Consider the following 20,528-nt stretch of genomic DNA (forward strand, 5'->3'; position numbering starts at 1 on the left):
TTTAGATCTTTAGTATTTATGTTATATAGCATCATGAACATGTTCTTGTTTGGCTTTGACGTTGATTAAAATTTTTTAAATTTCACTACGCACTCGATGCCATTAATTTTCCAACAATTTTTACCCCCACAAATTCTTTTATTTCCTTTTTTTTTTCTTCATATATATATATATATATATTTTTTTTTTCCTCCCTTGTTGAATGAATGCTTGAATGATTCATTCAAGCCGTACGTGACCAAACTCATTATTAGGAATTTCCTACATTATCAAGCACTTCTGCCAAAGTAATTGATTTAATATGGCTCTGAGAATGAGAATATGAGATAAAAATAAAGTAACAAGGACAAGAAGAAGCAGCTAAAAAATCCATATAAAAACAAAAAGGAGTTTCTGTGTAGATTTTTTTGGGCTTAAATTGAAGAAAATGATGTTACAAGTGGTCCCTGTACATTTATCATGTGTCCATCCCAACCTGCTCGTTGAGGACTCATTTGATGGCAACTTCTCTATGTCACTGCCTGCATTCATTATAAACATGCTTTCAGTCCAAAAGGTCCTCTCATTATTTCTCGGCTATCCCAAAGAAAATTCCAATACCCATTTTTGTTGCCTTTTCATCTTCAAGATTTTGTTTGCTTTTCTGAAAATAACAAAAAAAAAAAAAAAAGAAATTAAACGTTCGTTTAGTAAAAGTAGTACAAATAGATATCTTTAATAATTAACTTTGTCGTTTGTAATTTTTGAAAATTTTTTTTTCTTTATAACAAGATTCGATGGGGATCACCAAGATTCTTAAAAAATTCTTTAAGAAAAAAAAAACGATCATTACCCTAATTAACTAGATTCTTTATAACAAGATTCTTTATAAAAGGGTGAAAATAAGGGTGAAAAATATTCTGCTTTGGTTAATTTTCAGCTTCAACTTTCTTTTATGAGCGTGTGCATGTGTGTGCATAAAGAACTTTAATTCCTATTGATATGAAATTAAAGGATATAACATCATCACTAGTACATTCGGTGTCAAAATTTAATGTCTTCTATTAGGGGGTAAGAAATGAGCCCGAATCCGAATAACCCGTCCGACCTGAAAGCGTAGGGGTTTTTTTTTTTTTTTTTTTTTTTTTTAAATTTTAAAAAGTTAGATTCAAATAGTCCTAACCCGCACTGTGTGGGTTGGGGGGTGGGGCGGGCATTTTAAACCCGCTTTGTCCCGACTCGACCCGATTTAGGTGTGTAACCCTAAATTTTTAAATCTATTTTGCTGGACTTTCTCTATATAAACTGTTTATTTGACGTATTGTTAATTTTATTTCTAGACTTTATTGACTGTTAAGAGGTATATTTGATGTTATGTTAATGTTTATGGACTGTTTATGGATTTTATGCTTTTGGACTGTTGAAAGAGGTACGAAGTCATAGATTAAAATTAGTTTTCACCAACCCGAGTAACCCGAGCCTACCTGAGATCACCCGACAGGTTCCAGGTTTGTGGGCTTAAGAGAGTGTTGCGGTCTAAAATTTTCTCAACCCGCATTGAGCGGGTCGGCTCAACCCGACCCTACCTGGCCGAATTACACCCCTATCTTCTATAGTAGAGTGATAGACTTGCTATTTTGGCCTTTGGTCTCGAAGTTGCATAATATCTAATTAATTAAGCATCAACTGCCCTTTAGCAATAAATAATAATAATAATAATAATAATAATAATAATAATAGATTACACCCCTATCTTCTATAGTAGAGTGATAGACTTGCTATTTTGGCCTTTGGTCTCGAAGTTGCATAATATCTAATTAATTAAGCATCAACTGCCCTTTAGCAATAAATAATAATAATAATAATAATAATAATAATAATAATAGTAATCAATTGCCAGGGGGAACTTATTCTAATAACTGATATTGAAGCACTAAAGCCACAAAAAAAAAAAAAAATACCACAACAAAAAAAACCCTTCACATTCTCACTTTGTGAGCGCTCTATTGAGCTTTTTAATATTTCAGGAAAAAAAAAAGGCTTCTTCATATGTGTGCATTTTTCTTTGATTTCAGATCCGAATTGGTGTTGTTCCAAGTTCCAACTAGAAATTATGCAATGCAGCTTGTAGTTATCACAAAAGTGTTTCATGAAAATAGATTCACTTGTCAAAGAAAGAAATTTACCATTCTCTTAAAAATTCAAGGAGTAAATAAATAAAAGGGGCAAAGCTTACCAAAAATGGCCTCGTGCGTTTGGAAGATGGATTTATGTCATGGTTCAAATTATGATTCGTGGTTTATTACAGTATTTTTTTCAATTATGGTTCGTGGTTTATTACAGTATTTTTTTCATAAAAAATACACGTGAAACGATAATGATTCTGAACCATAGTTCTGAATCCATAGACTAAAAAAAAATGCTAAAAAAATTGACAACTATCACTACAATAAGGCAGTGCAAAAGTACAGTTGTGAGTAATAATAATGCATAACACACCAATATGCAGTATCTTTATTTCTCTTTGATTGCTTTAAGAAATGGTAGGGTAGTTCAAACTTCAGACCATCAAAGTTTGGGTCACATTTGTTGAGCAGAATGCTCAGTTGGACCGACCCATAAGATACACGCAATTAATTGTCGCATTAATTAACAACTAATTCTTACTACATCCAATGCCAAATTTTAAAAATTGAAATTGCTTTTCCTTTGGAACAATTCTCTTCTTAGATCTTAAATGAGTAAACCATATCACTAAACCAAATTGCAAAATTTCCAACAAGATTACCTGTTTTGTTGTTGTTGTTTTTTTTTTTTTTTTAAATAGTCAATGCAGAAATCCTTATTTGCCAATGATTTATGGGGTTTGGCAAACGATATAAGTCTCGTTTTCTTTGTTCGTTTGAGTTAAGAATTTGAGGTAAAAAATACATTTATACGAGAGAAATCACTGTAACAGAAAAAGAAAAAATTGAATTTAAATTTTTATAAGAGAAAATACTAAGGTGACGTTTGGTTCATGGGTTCAGAACCATGATTCATGATTCTGATTTTTAAAATTTAAATTGTTTATGAGAAAAAAACACTGTAACGAATCAAAAACTATGATTCTAAACCATGCTAGAACCCTCAAAACAAACAGAGTTATTATGTATAGGATGAAATATGACTTGAATTTGAAATAACGGAGTTCAATCCTACATTGTATAAAAAATGACTTATCTTACAGAATAATGTAAAGAAAGAAACCATGGGGTATTTGGTTCATGAGTTCAGAATCATGGTTCCTAATTTTGATTTTTGAAATTTAAATTTTTTATAAAAGAAAAACACCGTAAAGAACTAGAGAATCATAATTCAAAACTAAAGACGAACCTTTAAAACAAATATTTCACTAGTATAATACTATAATTTCAAGAGTTAGATAAAAATTTCAAAAGATCGTGGCTTTTTTTTTTTTTTTTTTAATTTCATCCAGTGACAAAAAATTGGAGTTGTACAGCACATTCAAAAAAAAACTGAATTTGAAATTTTCATTTAAAACTTTTTTGGCAACTTTCTAAAGACAAGCCAAGATTGCCATTCTGATTATTCTCGCAAGCCGCAGAACTTTCTTCGTTAAAGTCTGATCAGATAACAGTGTGCAGATTATGATTTGTCGTATGGTGTCTTTTTAAATTTATTTTTGAAAAGAACATGTCGTAGATATTACTGACTCTACTCCGAATTCTATTTCTATAATTTTACTATTTAGTCAAATTCTTTTTTTTTTTTTGGCCTTCTTTTGCTTGAACATTAGTCAAATCAATTCAAACAAAGTAACAAAACTATTTTAAGTGATAACCGCGTTGCCTTTTCTATAAATTTTTTTTAAGGTCCTGTACAACTCAAGGCATTCATTTCCTTTATCTTCCCCACTCCAACCCTCTTGAAAGCTCTTCTTCACCCAATAACAACACTCACTCTCCCCTCTCATAGCCTTTTCATCCAAGTCCTCCAAATTCTCCCAAAACACCACAATCTCTCTCTCTCTCTCTCTACATTATCATTATCATTACATTATAATTTCCCTTCTTTCTAAAACCAACCAAATCTCCCACCAAAAACCCTAATATCATCCACTCCTGTAGAGTAGAAAGAGTGAGAGGGAGAGAAATAGGCGTCTTTTAGAATCATTTCATTCCATGACCTAAATCTTCTTCTTCAAAACTACAATTTCTCTCTCTAAAACCGACCAAAAATTTTCCCCCACAAAAAGGCGAGAGAAAGAAAAAAGATGAATAAATAGAATCACAACTTATCACTCTCTCTTTACATTTTTTTTTTTCCCAATGGGTTGTTCTGCTTCAAAACCCGTCACAATTCTCAACACCAAAAACTCAGACCAACACCACCACCACCACCACCACCACAACCAAAACCGCCCTTCAAACCCATCAATTTGCCCATCAGAATCTTCAAACTCTTCTTCTTCCCCACCACCACCAAATCCAAATCCAATCCCAAAAGCACTTTCTCTCTCCACCCCTCTCGTCCACCACCCCGCAATTAAAAAAGGCGACACCCACCACATTGTTTCTCTCACCTCCACCACCTACGGCTCTCTCCTCATCGACCCCCCCAAAACGCCGCCGTTTCAACCGCCCCAAAACAAGACCGCCCAAAAAACCTCACCAGATCAACAACAAGTACAATACTCTCCCTCCCCTGACTCCGTCATCAACACCTGGGAGCTCATGGACGGCCTCGATGACTTCGACGTCGTGATTTCCTCCAACCTCGGCCGTCCGATTCAATCCCGTACCAAGCCCAGTTCCTGTCGCTTCACCGACTTCGACGGGCCATCGTCGAAAACACGTCTCAACTCGTTCGATTCCATGAGATACTCCGAACCCATCATTACAGAAAACTCTTACCATTATTCCCAATCTCCGTCTTCATATTCATCGTCTTCCTCCGCAACAAAGCCGTTATGGCAACACTTATCCGAGGAATCTCTGTTATCCAAAATGGACCCAAACGTCGGCTTAACATACCGACGAGCATTGTCTTCTCGACAATTGTGTCGTTACAGCAAACACTCCAAAGCCCGATCACTCGGCTCCAGTCCTTTCTGGTGTTCCAAACCATTAGCGGGAACCGAAGACAAGATCATCGTATACTTCACGAGCTTGCGAGGGATAAGAAAGACGTACGAGGATTGCTGCAGCGTGCGGGCGATACTGAGAGGGTTCGGGGTGTCGGTCGACGAGCGGGACGTTTCGATGGACTCGGAGTTCAGAAAGGAAGTGGAGAACGCATTTGGAGGGAGGGGATTGAGTTTGCCGAGAGTGTTTATAAGGGGGAAGTATGTTGGAGGTGCGGAGGAGATTAGGCAGCTTAATGAGAATGGAGAATTGGGTTATCTTTTGGAAGGGTTGCCGAGATTGGAAGCTGGGTTTGTCTGCAATGGCTGCGGGGACGCGAGGTTCGTGCCGTGTCCGAGGTGTAATGGGAGTAGAAAGGTGTTTGAGGAGGAAGAAGGAGGGCTCAAGAGGTGCTTGGATTGTAATGAGAATGGCTTGATTCGATGCCCTGCTTGTTGCTCTTGAATTTGCAATATTGGATTTTCATCAGTTTACGAATGGTTGAATTTTTTGATGATAAAAAAGTCTGAGTAGGGGCCGACTAGCGTTTGACATAGATGTTGACAAGAATGCTCAAAGTCTTACAGGCGGGTCCAATCCCTCGAACGAGGTTTTTTACTAATTGTGATTATCCATGAAGTTTTTCAATTTATTTATTTATTTATTTTTATTTTGTTGGTCTCTAGCAAGATTTGAATAAGAATTTAATATTTTTAATTTATGTAGCTTTCTATGCCAAAAATGTATTTGTAGTGATTGTCGTCTAATAAGAGAATTCATTCCAACAATAAGGCAGTGCAAAAGTACAGTTGTGAGTAATAATAATGCATAACACACCAATATGCAGTATCTTTATTTCTCTTTGATTGCTTTAAGAAATGGTAGGGTAGTTCAAACTTCAGACCATCAAAGTTTGGGTCACATTTGTTGAGCAGAATGCTCAGTTGGACCGACCCATAAGATACACGCAATTAATTGTCGCATTAATTAACAACTAATTCTTACTACATCCAATGCCAAATTTTAAAAATTGAAATTGCTTTTCCTTTGGAACAATTCTCTTCTTAGATCTTAAATGAGTAAACCATATCACTAAACCAAATTGCAAAATTTCCAACAAGATTACCTGTTTTGTTGTTGTTGTTTTTTTTTTTTTTTTTTAAATAGTCAATGCAGAAATCCTTATTTGCCAATGATTTATGGGGTTTGGCAAACGATATAAGTCTCGTTTTCTTTGTTCGTTTGAGTTAAGAATTTGAGGTAAAAAATACATTTATACGAGAGAAATCACTGTAACAGAAAAAGAAAAAATTGAATTTAAATTTTTATAAGAGAAAATACTAAGGTGACGTTTGGTTCATGGGTTCAGAACCATGATTCATGATTCTGATTTTTAAAATTTAAATTGTTTATGAGAAAAAAACACTGTAACGAATCAAAAACTATGATTCTAAACCATGCTAGAACCCTCAAAACAAACAGAGTTATTATGTATAGGATGAAATATGACTTGAATTTGAAATAACGGAGTTCAATCCTACATTGTATAAAAAATGACTTATCTTACAGAATAATGTAAAGAAAGAAACCATGGGGTATTTGGTTCATGAGTTCAGAATCATGGTTCCTAATTTTGATTTTTGAAATTTAAATTTTTTATAAAAGAAAAACACCGTAAAGAACTAGAGAATCATAATTCAAAACTAAAGACGAACCTTTAAAACAAATATTTCACTAGTATAATACTATAATTTCAAGAGTTAGATAAAAATTTCAAAAGATCGTGGCTTTTTTTTTTTTTTTTTTAATTTCATCCAGTGACAAAAAATTGGAGTTGTACAGCACATTCAAAAAAAAACTGAATTTGAAATTTTCATTTAAAACTTTTTTGGCAACTTTCTAAAGACAAGCCAAGATTGCCATTCTGATTATTCTCGCAAGCCGCAGAACTTTCTTCGTTAAAGTCTGATCAGATAACAGTGTGCAGATTATGATTTGTCGTATGGTGTCTTTTTAAATTTATTTTTGAAAAGAACATGTCGTAGATATTACTGACTCTACTCCGAATTCTATTTCTATAATTTTACTATTTAGTCAAATTCTTTTTTTTTTTTTGGCCTTCTTTTGCTTGAACATTAGTCAAATCAATTCAAACAAAGTAACAAAACTATTTTAAGTGATAACCGCGTTGCCTTTTCTATAAATTTTTTTTAAGGTCCTGTACAACTCAAGGCATTCATTTCCTTTATCTTCCCCACTCCAACCCTCTTGAAAGCTCTTCTTCACCCAATAACAACACTCACTCTCCCCTCTCATAGCCTTTTCATCCAAGTCCTCCAAATTCTCCCAAAACACCACAATCTCTCTCTCTCTCTCTCTACATTATCATTATCATTACATTATAATTTCCCTTCTTTCTAAAACCAACCAAATCTCCCACCAAAAACCCTAATATCATCCACTCCTGTAGAGTAGAAAGAGTGAGAGGGAGAGAAATAGGCGTCTTTTAGAATCATTTCATTCCATGACCTAAATCTTCTTCTTCAAAACTACAATTTCTCTCTCTAAAACCGACCAAAAATTTTCCCCCACAAAAAGGCGAGAGAAAGAAAAAAGATGAATAAATAGAATCACAACTTATCACTCTCTCTTTACATTTTTTTTTTTCCCAATGGGTTGTTCTGCTTCAAAACCCGTCACAATTCTCAACACCAAAAACTCAGACCAACACCACCACCACCACCACCACCACAACCAAAACCGCCCTTCAAACCCATCAATTTGCCCATCAGAATCTTCAAACTCTTCTTCTTCCCCACCACCACCAAATCCAAATCCAATCCCAAAAGCACTTTCTCTCTCCACCCCTCTCGTCCACCACCCCGCAATTAAAAAAGGCGACACCCACCACATTGTTTCTCTCACCTCCACCACCTACGGCTCTCTCCTCATCGACCCCCCCAAAACGCCGCCGTTTCAACCGCCCCAAAACAAGACCGCCCAAAAAACCTCACCAGATCAACAACAAGTACAATACTCTCCCTCCCCTGACTCCGTCATCAACACCTGGGAGCTCATGGACGGCCTCGATGACTTCGACGTCGTGATTTCCTCCAACCTCGGCCGTCCGATTCAATCCCGTACCAAGCCCAGTTCCTGTCGCTTCACCGACTTCGACGGGCCATCGTCGAAAACACGTCTCAACTCGTTCGATTCCATGAGATACTCCGAACCCATCATTACAGAAAACTCTTACCATTATTCCCAATCTCCGTCTTCATATTCATCGTCTTCCTCCGCAACAAAGCCGTTATGGCAACACTTATCCGAGGAATCTCTGTTATCCAAAATGGACCCAAACGTCGGCTTAACATACCGACGAGCATTGTCTTCTCGACAATTGTGTCGTTACAGCAAACACTCCAAAGCCCGATCACTCGGCTCCAGTCCTTTCTGGTGTTCCAAACCATTAGCGGGAACCGAAGACAAGATCATCGTATACTTCACGAGCTTGCGAGGGATAAGAAAGACGTACGAGGATTGCTGCAGCGTGCGGGCGATACTGAGAGGGTTCGGGGTGTCGGTCGACGAGCGGGACGTTTCGATGGACTCGGAGTTCAGAAAGGAAGTGGAGAACGCATTTGGAGGGAGGGGATTGAGTTTGCCGAGAGTGTTTATAAGGGGGAAGTATGTTGGAGGTGCGGAGGAGATTAGGCAGCTTAATGAGAATGGAGAATTGGGTTATCTTTTGGAAGGGTTGCCGAGATTGGAAGCTGGGTTTGTCTGCAATGGCTGCGGGGACGCGAGGTTCGTGCCGTGTCCGAGGTGTAATGGGAGTAGAAAGGTGTTTGAGGAGGAAGAAGGAGGGCTCAAGAGGTGCTTGGATTGTAATGAGAATGGCTTGATTCGATGCCCTGCTTGTTGCTCTTGAATTTGCAATATTGGATTTTCATCAGTTTACGAATGGTTGAATTTTTTGATGATAAAAAAGTCTGAGTAGGGGCCGACTAGCGTTTGACATAGATGTTGACAAGAATGCTCAAAGTCTTACAGGCGGGTCCAATCCCTCGAACGAGGTTTTTTACTAATTGTGATTATCCATGAAGTTTTTCAATTTATTTATTTATTTATTTTTATTTTGTTGGTCTCTAGCAAGATTTGAATAAGAATTTAATATTTTTAATTTATGTAGCTTTCTATGCCAAAAATGTATTTGTAGTGATTGTCGTCTAATAAGAGAATTCATTCCATGATTTGAATCATAATTCATAATTTATTATAGTCTTTCTCTTATAAAAAATATATGTAAATCAAAAATAATTTTAATCTTATGATTTTAATTCATAAACTAAACGTATTAATTACATAAAAAACAAAATATAGTGAGAGAACATGATATAGACAATAATTATGAATAGTAATACTACTCTGTAGTGCTTTTTAGTGCTCTTGGTTACTCGTGCATATTGGGGCCTTGGGGTCCTCGGTTTCTATGAATGGATGGAGTGGCAAAGTTAATTTTATTGTTTTTTTTTTGTCCTTTATTTTCTATAAGGAAACTGCTTAATTGGTGATCTTCATTGTTAGGTTTTTCATTTTGTGTTTTTTTTTTTATATGTTAATTAACAGACTCATTATTAGTTATTACACACGGATTCATATAGTTTGACCTAACAATTTTTACTAGTTGAAAAATGGGTGGCGATGGCATGAATTTGCATGTTAGTGTCGCTAGCTTTGTAACTAGTGCTACATTAGTCTATATTGATCTTCGCTTAATTAACAATGTTTGAGTTTTACAATTCATCCGTAATTAGTGAAGAAAATAGGAAAAATAATATGTTGCCAACTCAAGTTGTTAGGTTGCATTATTCTAGGCGAAAGATTGTTTATGTTTCTTAAATTTAAACCCAAGCCAAAAAAAAAAAAAAAAGTGGTAGTGGTATGATGCTCGCTGGTTAAGTGGTTATAACATTGTTCACCAAAAAATTGATTTGCTAAACTTCTATGCTTACATTTTTGTTTTGAGATTTGTGTCTATCAATTATTGATTGGGCTGTACATAAACCCGAATAACTCGTAAACTCAACTCACTTTACTCCAATCCAACCTGAAAAAAGTAACTTATAACATAATTTTTTATATTTTTCGGCCCATTAAATGTCTGATCTAAGGTGTTTATGGCGGTTTGTGGGTTAAGCCTATAATAACCTGCATACCCCAAACCCAATCCGCACTAACATGCCTGATAAAAAGCCTATAAGTGTGGACTGATAAGGATGGTTGCTGTTGCAATGCTTGTTTTGGATGTATTTGAATTAAGCCTCTAATTTATGTTCGCTTTATGTTTGATGTTAGATGAACTACTTTGTTTTATGTTTAATGTTGGATTGAATTTTGAATTGTTATCTATTTGATGACGGACTAATCAGTATTATTTCTATTTGATGATGAACTTTGAATGTTGGAGTTATGTTTGATTATCAGTATTATTTCTATTTGATGATCAGTATTATTTGATGATGAACTTTAAATGTTGGAGTTATTATTTCTATTTGATGATAAACTTTGAATATTAGATTAAACTTTGATTATTTGAATGATGAATCCGACCACCCAACCCACCCCGTCCCGCCCCAACCCAATTCAAACATCATTGAGTTATGAAATTTTTCTAACATCATTAGGGCTAAATATGTGCAACCCGCATCTTTTAAAATGGAATAAAAAAAAATTTTACCTCCCACAAACCCAACCTATATACAGTCTTATTGATGCCTATCGAGGGCAATTCTAATGCTATATATATAAATATATATATATATATATATATTTTTTAATGTTCAGATTCGGTTGCTTCTATTGCGGTCGTACCAAACAATTTTTATTTTCATTTTTATGTTTTTTCCACTCGTCTTATACATGTAGCAGTAGTACTAGTGAGGCCATTGACTCTCTATATGTGGGTAAGTTGCGCTGCCAGAATCAACAACACTATTTGTTATGTTTTCAATTAATCCTTTCAATTATGGAGGTTTGACAATTTGATAAGAGATGTTTGTATTGTGGCGGATGTTCCTGAGAATCAGGGGCTGACTACAGTGATAGAGAGAGGCTTATTGAAAAAGGCTAATTATTAAAAAAAAAAAGGGGTGAGCGATTACAGGAGTGAAATTGAAATACAACAATATATTTTTTTAATTACACCATCGACAATTTTTTTCATAATATTTTAAGAATAGAAAAAGTATGCAGTAAATTGTTATAATAAATCTTAGGAATTGTCTTAAATCGGACTCCTAAGTCAGTTGGACAAATATAACTTTTCTTTTTTCTTTTTTTTTTTTTTCTCTATGTGACATCCTTCATTTGCTGTGTGTAATATTCAGTTTGTCTAAGTGTAACGTTTTAAAAATATAGACTAACACATGTGACATTGAGTTTTACACTTAATAAATTGAGTATTACACACGTACAAACTATGTTATATTGGAATATGAAAAATGTTACATTTAGATTGTATAGTTATTGGACTTATATTTCAACAAGATTAATGCATGAGATAACTCTAGAAGTAATCAACCTCGTAATAAAAAAAATTATAGGAAATATCAGTTAAAAAAAAATAAAGAAAATCAATAATTTTTTTTTTTTTTTCTAAGGATAGAATCATATCAATACTAAGCCAAATTGGATATAAACTCACAAATAAAAAAAAAAAAAGGAAGGAGCTCAGACCATCCTAACAAACTTTGCACCAGAGAGAGAACTATAAGAGGCAAGAGAATGAGCAACACCATTTGCCCTCCCTTGCAACAAAGACACACTTCCAACTAGGACAAACAACAGGAAGATTCAAAATATCAATAATTAAAGCACCTTCAACTGCATGGGAGAACCCTACCTTGAGAGCTTGAACGACACGGAGAGCGTCCACTTCAACAATATGTGTAGCAGCACAACCTTGAATAGCAGCCCCAACAGTCTTGAGTCTCTTATGCACGGAAGCATTCATGTTAAGGTCCAACATTCCTGCAGGGGGCCGGTGGTTCCCATTTTACGGAGAAAATTACAGAATTTACTCTTAAAATATATGAATTTGAACTTTTATCCATTGCTCTTGATAAATATCTTTTTGTTAGTATAATTATTTGACTAAAAATGTTACGAATAAAGAGTAAAGAATAAAAATCCTGACCCATTCACTTTCAAGAAGTATTTGTTAAGATTATCCCATTTACATCACGAGTCACAACAGGTTGGCCCAGAACGTGATTCATCTTCCGACATCTTTGATAATCATCAAGCACACGCCTTGCCATATCAAGCACCTTATTACAGAGCGAGACCGCACACTACTAAGAAATTCCTAGAAGATCAAATCGCCAATGCAATAACACAAAATTTCTTCAAATTGCTCCCATCCGAAACATCACCCCACGCATGGTCCTTACATCCTAATTTGACGTCAGATTCTACATGACTCTCAGCAGAATAGTGCTAGGGATTTGTCTTGATCAATGATATAAACTCGATCTAAACAATGTTTGAGATCCAAACAGAGCTAGAGATCCAACCGAAAGAGGTGGAGAATATATTCTGATTACCGTGCGCTTCCACACGCAGTGTTCTGTTGAATTTTGGCATAAAAAAAGCAAGTCGAGTAAAAAAATGTATATAAAAATAATTATATAAGGAATTAGCCCAAAATATACAAAGTGGGTATAATCAGTATCACAATTACTATATATTTTATTTAAAAAAAGTACATGTATATGTGTAAAAGTAGACATTTTAAGACAGAAAGTTCATAAATATTTTTATGGAAATAATTGCACAAAATGATTACTTTTAAACCTTTTGTCTAGAATATGTCTTGAATGTAACAATATTGTTAAGTTATCCATTTTATGGATATTACTATCCTTTTTATATGTGCAAATATCAGAATTTGTGGACATTTTTTTTTGAGTTAATTACATACGATCTATTATGCATGGGATGAAAAAAGAATGTTTATAAGTTCTGATATTTACTCGTAAGCCTATAAAATAATCTGTAATGACATTATTTCCCTTTGTTAACCACCCTTAAAATCAATGATAAGAATTCATAACTATTCACATGAAAAGAGTATATCTAAAAAGATATCTCAATAACCATAAAATAGACAGATTGTCAATATTATTTGATTAAAGGCATATTAAATATAGACTTTAAAAATGATCATTTTCTATAAATATATATATATATTTTCCTTCATTCCCTACATAATGAACACTTTTGTAAGAAATAATTACTCTACATGATAAAATTTCATTCCTTAAGTTAAAATTTAGTAAAATTTTCAAAATTTAGTAAAATTTTCAAAATTTAAATATAATAAAAATAACATAGTTATTATATATCACATTTTATATTATATAATGACATAATCATTAATTTAAAGATATCAAAATTTTATATTCTTGTAATATTTTAAAAATTTTGTTATATTGTACACTGTGGGACAGAGGCCAAGGCGCAACAAAGTGGAACGGGGAAAGGAGACAAATGCTTCATAAAAGTACATAGGTTAAAATTTTTATTTCTTATTTTTAATTAATAACTTTTTTAGTCAAATAATTATACTAGTAAAAGCGATTATCTATATGAGAAAATTACTAAATTTATCTTTAAAAATAGAAGCGGTAATTCGTGTCACGTGTCGTATTCGTGTCGTGTTTTGATCGTTTCTTTCTAAATTTGCAGTCAACTCGAACACGATCCGTGACTCAAAATTTTTTAAAAACCGCAACACGAACACGACACGACCACTTTACAGGTTGACACGACACGACACAAAAATGACCCGTGACACGACATTGACCTGTGAACCCTTAATTGACACGAAAATTGTATACTTTTATTTATTTTTTACATATTAGAAATATCTTAAAATTCATAATACACTAAAATACAATAACATTCATTGAAATTAAGTAAATAATAGTATAAGATTTTGAGTATAACTTTCATGATATCACAAGTTCATAATAAAATAAAGAATATGTAATGAAAAATATATGTATTTTTTAATTTTTTACTAGTTTCGTGTTGTGTTCGGGTTAAGCGGGTCCAACCCGAAATTGACCTGTGTTTTTCGTATTAATTTCAGGTCGATCCAATTCTGACCTGAACCTTTTTTTTCTTAATCCTAACCTGCGAAATTCGTGTCGTTTTCGAGTTGTGTTGTCATGTCACGACCCATATTACCGGCCCTATTTAAAAATGTATAAATCTAAATTTTTATTCTTTAATTTTAATTAATATTTATCAACATAATTATTTAATTAAAAAGTATATTAATTGAAAATAAAAAAATAAAAATTAAGACAAACACTTTTTAAGAAGTATTTATTAAGATTCGTCAAAAGTTATTAATAAAAGTGAAGCCCACCTAAATTATGCAATTTTCTCATGGGAGAAAGAAGGAAATAGGCCAAGACTTGAAATGAATTAAAATTAATAGGCCAATAGTTTATATAAGTTAATAAATAGGCTAAATTACTGTTTTCGTTCATAACTTATCTGGTTATGAACCATAACTTGACAAGTTATTGTCCATAATTTATGATTTTTGTCCATAATTTATCTCATTATGAATCATAACTTGATAAAATTATCCATAACTTATTTGGTTATAAATCATAATTTAACAAGTTATAACCTATTAATTTCTATAACTAAAAATTAATCTATATACTTCTTTAAATTTTTCATATTGACATATTTTCTACGATTTCCCTTTTCTCATTAAAAAGGAAAGCCCAAGTGCCCCATTGTCCAAGCCTCCTTCCTACAAATACACGCACAAACACAACGGAATTGCACGGAAAGAGCGAGTGTGTATGTGTGTGTGAGAGAGAGAAATGGAGGAAAATGGTGGGAGTTCAGGAGGAGGAGGAGAACCAAACGGAGAGACGTTGGGGACGTGCCTGAGCAGCTTGATCGACAAAGGAAGCGTAGAAAGCCACAGATACTTTCTGTCTCGCATAACCCTGTTGGAAATGCTCAAAGACAGAGGCTACTCCGTTCCCTCCTCCGACATCAATCTCTCTCTCCATGACTTCCGTCAAATCTACGGTCAAATCCCCGACGTTGACCGCCTCCGCTTCTCCGTAACCCATCTCTCCGACCCTTCCAAGAGGGTAATCAACTATCTCTAATCTCTTTCAACAACGAAAACAAAAATTTGGGTTTGTTTTGTTTTGTGCCTTTAAAGCCTTTGTTCTGTTGTTCTTCAGTTGAAATTTGAAAAGAAGAAGAAAAAATTAGCAGTGTTAATGGGTCATTACTAGTAAATGATACCCTTTACCCTTTACCTATCATAAATGGTCATTTTTTCAGGTTTTCTGGGAGGTGGTGGTTGTTGTTGTTTATTTATTTATTTATTTTTTTGGGAAAATGAAAAGAAACGAGAGAAAAGAAAAAAAAAAGATGTGGGTTTGTTTTGTTTTAGGCTTTTAAAGTGTTTTTCTGTTGTTCTTCATTGACATTTTGAAATTAAAAAAAATTAGAAGTAATGGGTCATTGCTAGTCAAACTGTTCTTTTGCATGTTGTTCGTTGCTTTCTTTTTCTCCGTCTTACCCAAAATCATAAATAGACAACAGATTGTTTATTGTTTGAGTTGCCACTTCTGTGTATATATTTGAAGTTGTGAGGTATTTTTGGGAGATTTGGGGAAAAATTACCGAATTTTTTGGGGCTTTTTTTTTTTTTTTCCCTTTCTTTTTTGTGTGTGTAAATTTCATATTATGGACTTAAATTAACTGGTAAATCTTGTTATACTGAGTAAAGCTCGTTTTTACTAACTAAAATAACTAGTAAATCTCATATTCCTTCTACTGTCATCAACAAAACAATTATTATTTCGTATGGCTGTCTGGTAAAGTATGTGCTAGTAGGAATTTTTTATCTTCATTAGATTTCTCTGGCTGTTTAAACTAGAAGACAAAAAGGGATTCTCATACGATGGGTGCATTTTCCTGATTTCATTTCTATGTAACACTTTGTTGGACATTGGGGTATACGTACTTGGTGTGCTACAGAATTATTCTTGTTCATTATCTCAAATATTGGTTTTAATACACTTAATGTTTTCAGGCATAAAGGCAGAACAAGGAGCAGGTTTTTATTACTCTTTTTTTTTTTTATAAAAAAAAAAAGAAAATTAAGTCAGCGACTCAGCACTCCAGTTGTAGAATTGGCTACAGTTGATAGAATGATGATGAGAACTCTTTGGTTATGTCTTATATAGAATATTGCGTCTAACATTGTTCTGATAACAGATTCTTGTCATTTTCTGTGAGCCTGGTGTGGTGAAAGTGACTAGTGTCCGAGGCATTGCAGGCCAGATTGTTAATAGAAACACTTTGACTGGTCTGATTTTGGTATTGCAAAGCCAGATGACGAATCAAGCTCAAAAAGCTGTTGAGCTTTTGCCATTTAAAGTCGAAATCTTCCAGGTTTGTTTCTTGATGTCAATTGAGACAACAGTTAAAACTATTTCAGATTTTCGGGAGACGTTCTCATAACAATTGCTGATATCTTACCAGGCTCATTTCTATTGTTTAGAAATTAAAGATCTATATTTTATTTGAAGACTGTTCTTTTGTTGCTACTTGGTGAAAAATTCAAAGTAACGGTTGCTAAGCTAATGTTTTGATATATCAAATTTTAGAAGGTCTGATTCTCACTTCACTCTTCTAATATCTCATGGCTTGCCTTCTGTGTCAGATTACTGACTTGCTTATTAACATTACAAAGCATTTGTTGAGGCCGAAGCATCGGGTGTTGACTGATCAAGAGAAACAAAAACTCCTAAAGAAGTACAGCATAGAAGTAAAACAGGTCAGTCTCCTTTTGCTCGGATATGTTGTATCATACTTGGAAAGGAAGGAACTTTTTCAGCTTGCTTGTGCTCAGGCAGTGTTTGGTGAGTGGAAAGGAAAATAAGAAGGAAAGAAATGTACATAACTTAGTTGAGGAAAAAAGGGAGGAAGGCGAGGACCTTTCTTTTATTGTGTTTGCTTCTTGTAATCCCTTCATACAGGGAGAGGTTAAAATTGGTGTTATTTTGAAGTATTTGAATTCAGTCAGCCCTCCACTTCCTCCTGCCCGACAACCATAGGTCCTAAAATTTTTCTACTAATCCTCTTACCCCGATCCCTCCTTTCACATTTCCTTCCTACCAATAAAGCTCTTACTGATATTTATATATTTTTTTCTTTGCTTGCCATTTATGGTTAAAAATCTATGCAAAGTTCCAAAGACATTAATTAGCTGTTAGCATATATACCACGAAAGCCATTTGCTTCCTTTAGGTTGAAATTTAACGTTTGTGCTTAGTGCTAAACCTTTTGCCTGTTAATTTGCGTCTCATATTGAGCTAGCTACCTGTATTTTTCGAAGTGCCTTGGTATGACAAACTATTGAATCTTGCATACTTGTTTTGTTGGATAATATCTTACATTTTGACATGCATTTGTTATTGTTTAACGCGTGTATCACTTGAATGTTAATGGTGACTGCTTTGGCAGCTGCCTCGAATGTCGAAGAATGACGCAATTGCGCGATACTATGGACTTGAGAAGGGGCAGGTGGTAAAGATTATCTACAGTGGTGGAATTACCGACTCCTATATTACCTACCGCTGCGTGTGGTGATTTCTTTCTGTGCAGACTTGGTTTTGTAGCGTACGGTTAACGTTGTATAAACCGTGTTTGTGTTTTGCGAATCGGCACCTTTTGAGTTGTAACTGCTGGTAGATATTTCTGGTCCCTTTTCCCAGTCATTATGCATCTTTTCTGGCCTACATTACATGTTCCTTTAATCTTTTTTTAAAATACAAAATTTACATATCCTAATCTGTGGCCCGAAATGTTAAAAGGAAAACATAGGGTCGTAGAGTAAAACAAAGTGAAAGAAGTCATGGGGGATAAAGTTATGGTGGATGGAGATTCTGACTTTCGTTCCACAAACCATGTTACTGCAACTTCCCCTCAACCAAGGTTGTCATTTTGCCTTCAAAATTTGCGGTCGTTTTTTTTTTTTTTCCCTCCCTCTTGATGGATCAGATTTCATTAAACCAACAAAGCCAACCGAGCAACACAGCACAATCCAAACAGCAGAATGAAAAACAGAGCAAAACAGACTGACCGACCACAAACAGAAACTAAAGCTAGGACTGACAAACAAGGCTGAAAATATTAGCTATTATCAAATATAAGAAAGGGCTGCTGACTACAGAAAGCCGACTTTGTCAATGCTCCTAAATACGGCATCATTGCTTGCTCGCTCGCACAACAAAATGAAATGCTTACTTGGTACAAAAGAGCTCCTTGCTAACAAATTATGATCCAAAAGTTACAAATCATTTGGAGAGGTGACGAAAATCCCACCCTTGCCGATGACCACCATCAACCAAACCCATGCGTCCTGGCGAAAAGACGCTTGATAAAGTGGGTGACACTGGCCCTTAGCTATTCTCCGCATAAGCAGCCTTAATCTGTCATGAAATAAGGAGTTCCACAATCTCTTCCGAATAGCCAATTGAGTTGTGTCATCGGTACCAAATCTGCTCGAGTTCAAAGTCCGATTCAACAGAGAATCTGCCCTTAGGGTCCGCAGCACAAATTAGCTCATCTTCAACGTGATCGCTCAAGTAGAACATGCTCTTAACCCTGCCTGACTTATTGTTAGCCGAAATAGTATGGATAATACAAAAGAGGAACAAGTTAAGGAAGAACAAAACCGAAATTCATACAATTGTAATTCAACCTTTTTACCAAAACTCGGAAATGGAAATTGCAAGAATGTCGAGGCACGTGGAGCACGTTTTCCTTAATACAGATTCGTCCCCTCCGACGTGTGCTTGAGGTTACGTTGGACGTCCGTCTCCCAGGATACAACGACAATGACGGTAGCTCGATGCACTTTCGGAACCGTCCGGCGAACTAGAACTTGATCTTTCCTCTATCACCAAAACCGGACTACAAGAACACAACGAACTGGAAAAGAAGAAGAACTCATGGGAGAAGAACAGAATATGTTTATGTGCAAGTGTACCTCTCATTCATGTGAAGACGCCTTATATAGGCTCTGGAAAATAGGTTATGAAACCAGGAATTAAAGGCCCTTAATCTCCATTTTAATTGTGCATAAAACGTTTCCTGACCCCAGCCACAATACACATCCAGGTTCATGGAAAAACTGATTCAATAACCAGCCTTTATCATCACAATTAATCTCAGAATTAAGCATCCCATTAAGCCTTCTTTAATCTCCATTAAGCACAGCATTTGCTAAGGCCAAATGGTTAGAAGCTGGAAGGACTGGGCTAAAGCCAAAATAAAAAATCGCAAAAGTAAGCTTGCACGGAGCGGGTTTTTCGGTCTGGCATTCGTGTCCGCAGGTCGCGGGCGTACACACTAGGCCCCAACCCGCCGGGATCGTGATTCGCACCCCCCTACGCATGAGAGAGCCTCTCTAGTATACATGCTTACCTAAGTTTCAAAGTGCAATCACTTATAAACACCACATTGACTTTACTCCTAGCCAATGTGGGACTTTTGTAATTTTCTTCTACATTAACCATTCCAAGTAACATACTTAGACCATCAATTTCTCATTCACCCAAAAACCATTTTGAGTGTATGAATACTCGATTTCGATCTCCTCGCGACGGAGAACGCAAATCCATCGAGACCCGTCCTAAAAATCTATTGGGCCCCATCCGAATATGGGGCTCAAAATGGGCCTTTAAAATGGCTTAACAAACCATTTTTCCAACAATCCCCCACATGAATGAAAATTGACCGACGACAAGAAAAACACAGACTCGCCACGGTGATAGAGTTCTGTGGTCGATGCCTGCAAAGGATAGGTAGGCGTTACCCTTTGAACCTTCCCTTGTGAGAATACAAAAACTTTACTGGCTGACCAGTAGACGCGATGTCTTTGAACTGTTCTGCCTTCATGTAAACGTTATTATACTTCACACAAACATCTTCCTGACACAGTTCTGTTCTCATGGTTATGTTCATTTCGGTCATGAACATCTACCTGGTTCTGCAAGAGTTTCTAAAGAATTGAGCCCTCACAATTCTCCTTTGAAGCGGCCCCACTTCTCTCTCACATAGGTGATTTCTTAATTAAGAGTAACCCGTATTACTCCGCTCGGATTCCTGACGTATCCGACGCATAAGAATCATTAAAAACCAATGTTTAACCTTTTTCTCGTACGAGTTTCACTGTTATCATCATAGGAATTGGCTGGGGTTACCCCCACAGTGAACTCAGCCGGTCTAGACAATTTAGTTGTCCCATTGCTTCAACCTATTTTTTCATGGGCTTCAATCCCATTCCTCTAGATGTTTTTT

The 20,528-nt window shown here is 35.3% G+C and overlaps 3 protein-coding genes across 3 annotated transcripts; all 3 read left to right on the forward strand.

The window, feature by feature from the left end:
- The first annotated feature begins 3,898 nt into the window (after positions 1-3,898).
- On the forward strand, positions 3,899-5,691 carry LOC21388701 (uncharacterized protein At5g39865). The gene has a single exon (XM_010092598.2). It carries the CDS (start codon positions 4,311-4,313, stop codon positions 5,568-5,570), a length of 1,260 nt encoding a protein of 419 aa, XP_010090900.1. The 5' UTR covers positions 3,899-4,310; the 3' UTR covers positions 5,571-5,691.
- Positions 5,692-7,364: 1,673 nt separating this feature from the next.
- Positions 7,365-9,157, forward strand: LOC21388702 (uncharacterized protein At5g39865). The gene has a single exon (XM_010092599.2). It carries the CDS (start codon positions 7,777-7,779, stop codon positions 9,034-9,036), a length of 1,260 nt encoding a protein of 419 aa, XP_010090901.1. The 5' UTR covers positions 7,365-7,776; the 3' UTR covers positions 9,037-9,157.
- Positions 9,158-15,000: 5,843 nt separating this feature from the next.
- Positions 15,001-17,941, forward strand: LOC21388704 (DNA-directed RNA polymerase V subunit 5A). Its single transcript, XM_010092601.2, has 4 exons — positions 15,001-15,295; positions 16,437-16,613; positions 16,885-16,998; positions 17,688-17,941. The coding sequence occupies exons 1-4, from the start codon at positions 15,017-15,019 to the stop codon at positions 17,811-17,813; spliced, it is 696 nt and encodes a 231-aa protein (XP_010090903.1). The 5' UTR covers positions 15,001-15,016; the 3' UTR covers positions 17,814-17,941.
- The last annotated feature ends 2,587 nt before the right edge of the window (positions 17,942-20,528 follow it).

Source organism: Morus notabilis, unplaced genomic scaffold (genome assembly GCF_000414095.1).
Source record: "Morus notabilis unplaced genomic scaffold, ASM41409v2 Scaffold522, whole genome shotgun sequence".
NCBI lineage: Eukaryota > Viridiplantae > Streptophyta > Magnoliopsida > Rosales > Moraceae > Morus > Morus notabilis.

Coding starts and splice junctions, on each gene's coding strand:
- LOC21388701 (XM_010092598.2), top strand. CDS start 4,311: ATGGGTTGTTCTGCTTCAAAACCCGTCACAATTCTCAACACCAAAAAC.
- LOC21388702 (XM_010092599.2), top strand. CDS start 7,777: ATGGGTTGTTCTGCTTCAAAACCCGTCACAATTCTCAACACCAAAAAC.
- LOC21388704 (XM_010092601.2), top strand. CDS start 15,017: ATGGAGGAAAATGGTGGGAGTTCAGGAGGAGGAGGAGAACCAAACGGA. Junction 15,296..16,436: donor TCTCCGACCCTTCCAAGAGG/GTAATCAACTAT, acceptor TTCTGATAACAG/ATTCTTGTCATTTTCTGTGA. Junction 16,614..16,884: donor TTAAAGTCGAAATCTTCCAG/GTTTGTTTCTTG, acceptor CTTCTGTGTCAG/ATTACTGACTTGCTTATTAA.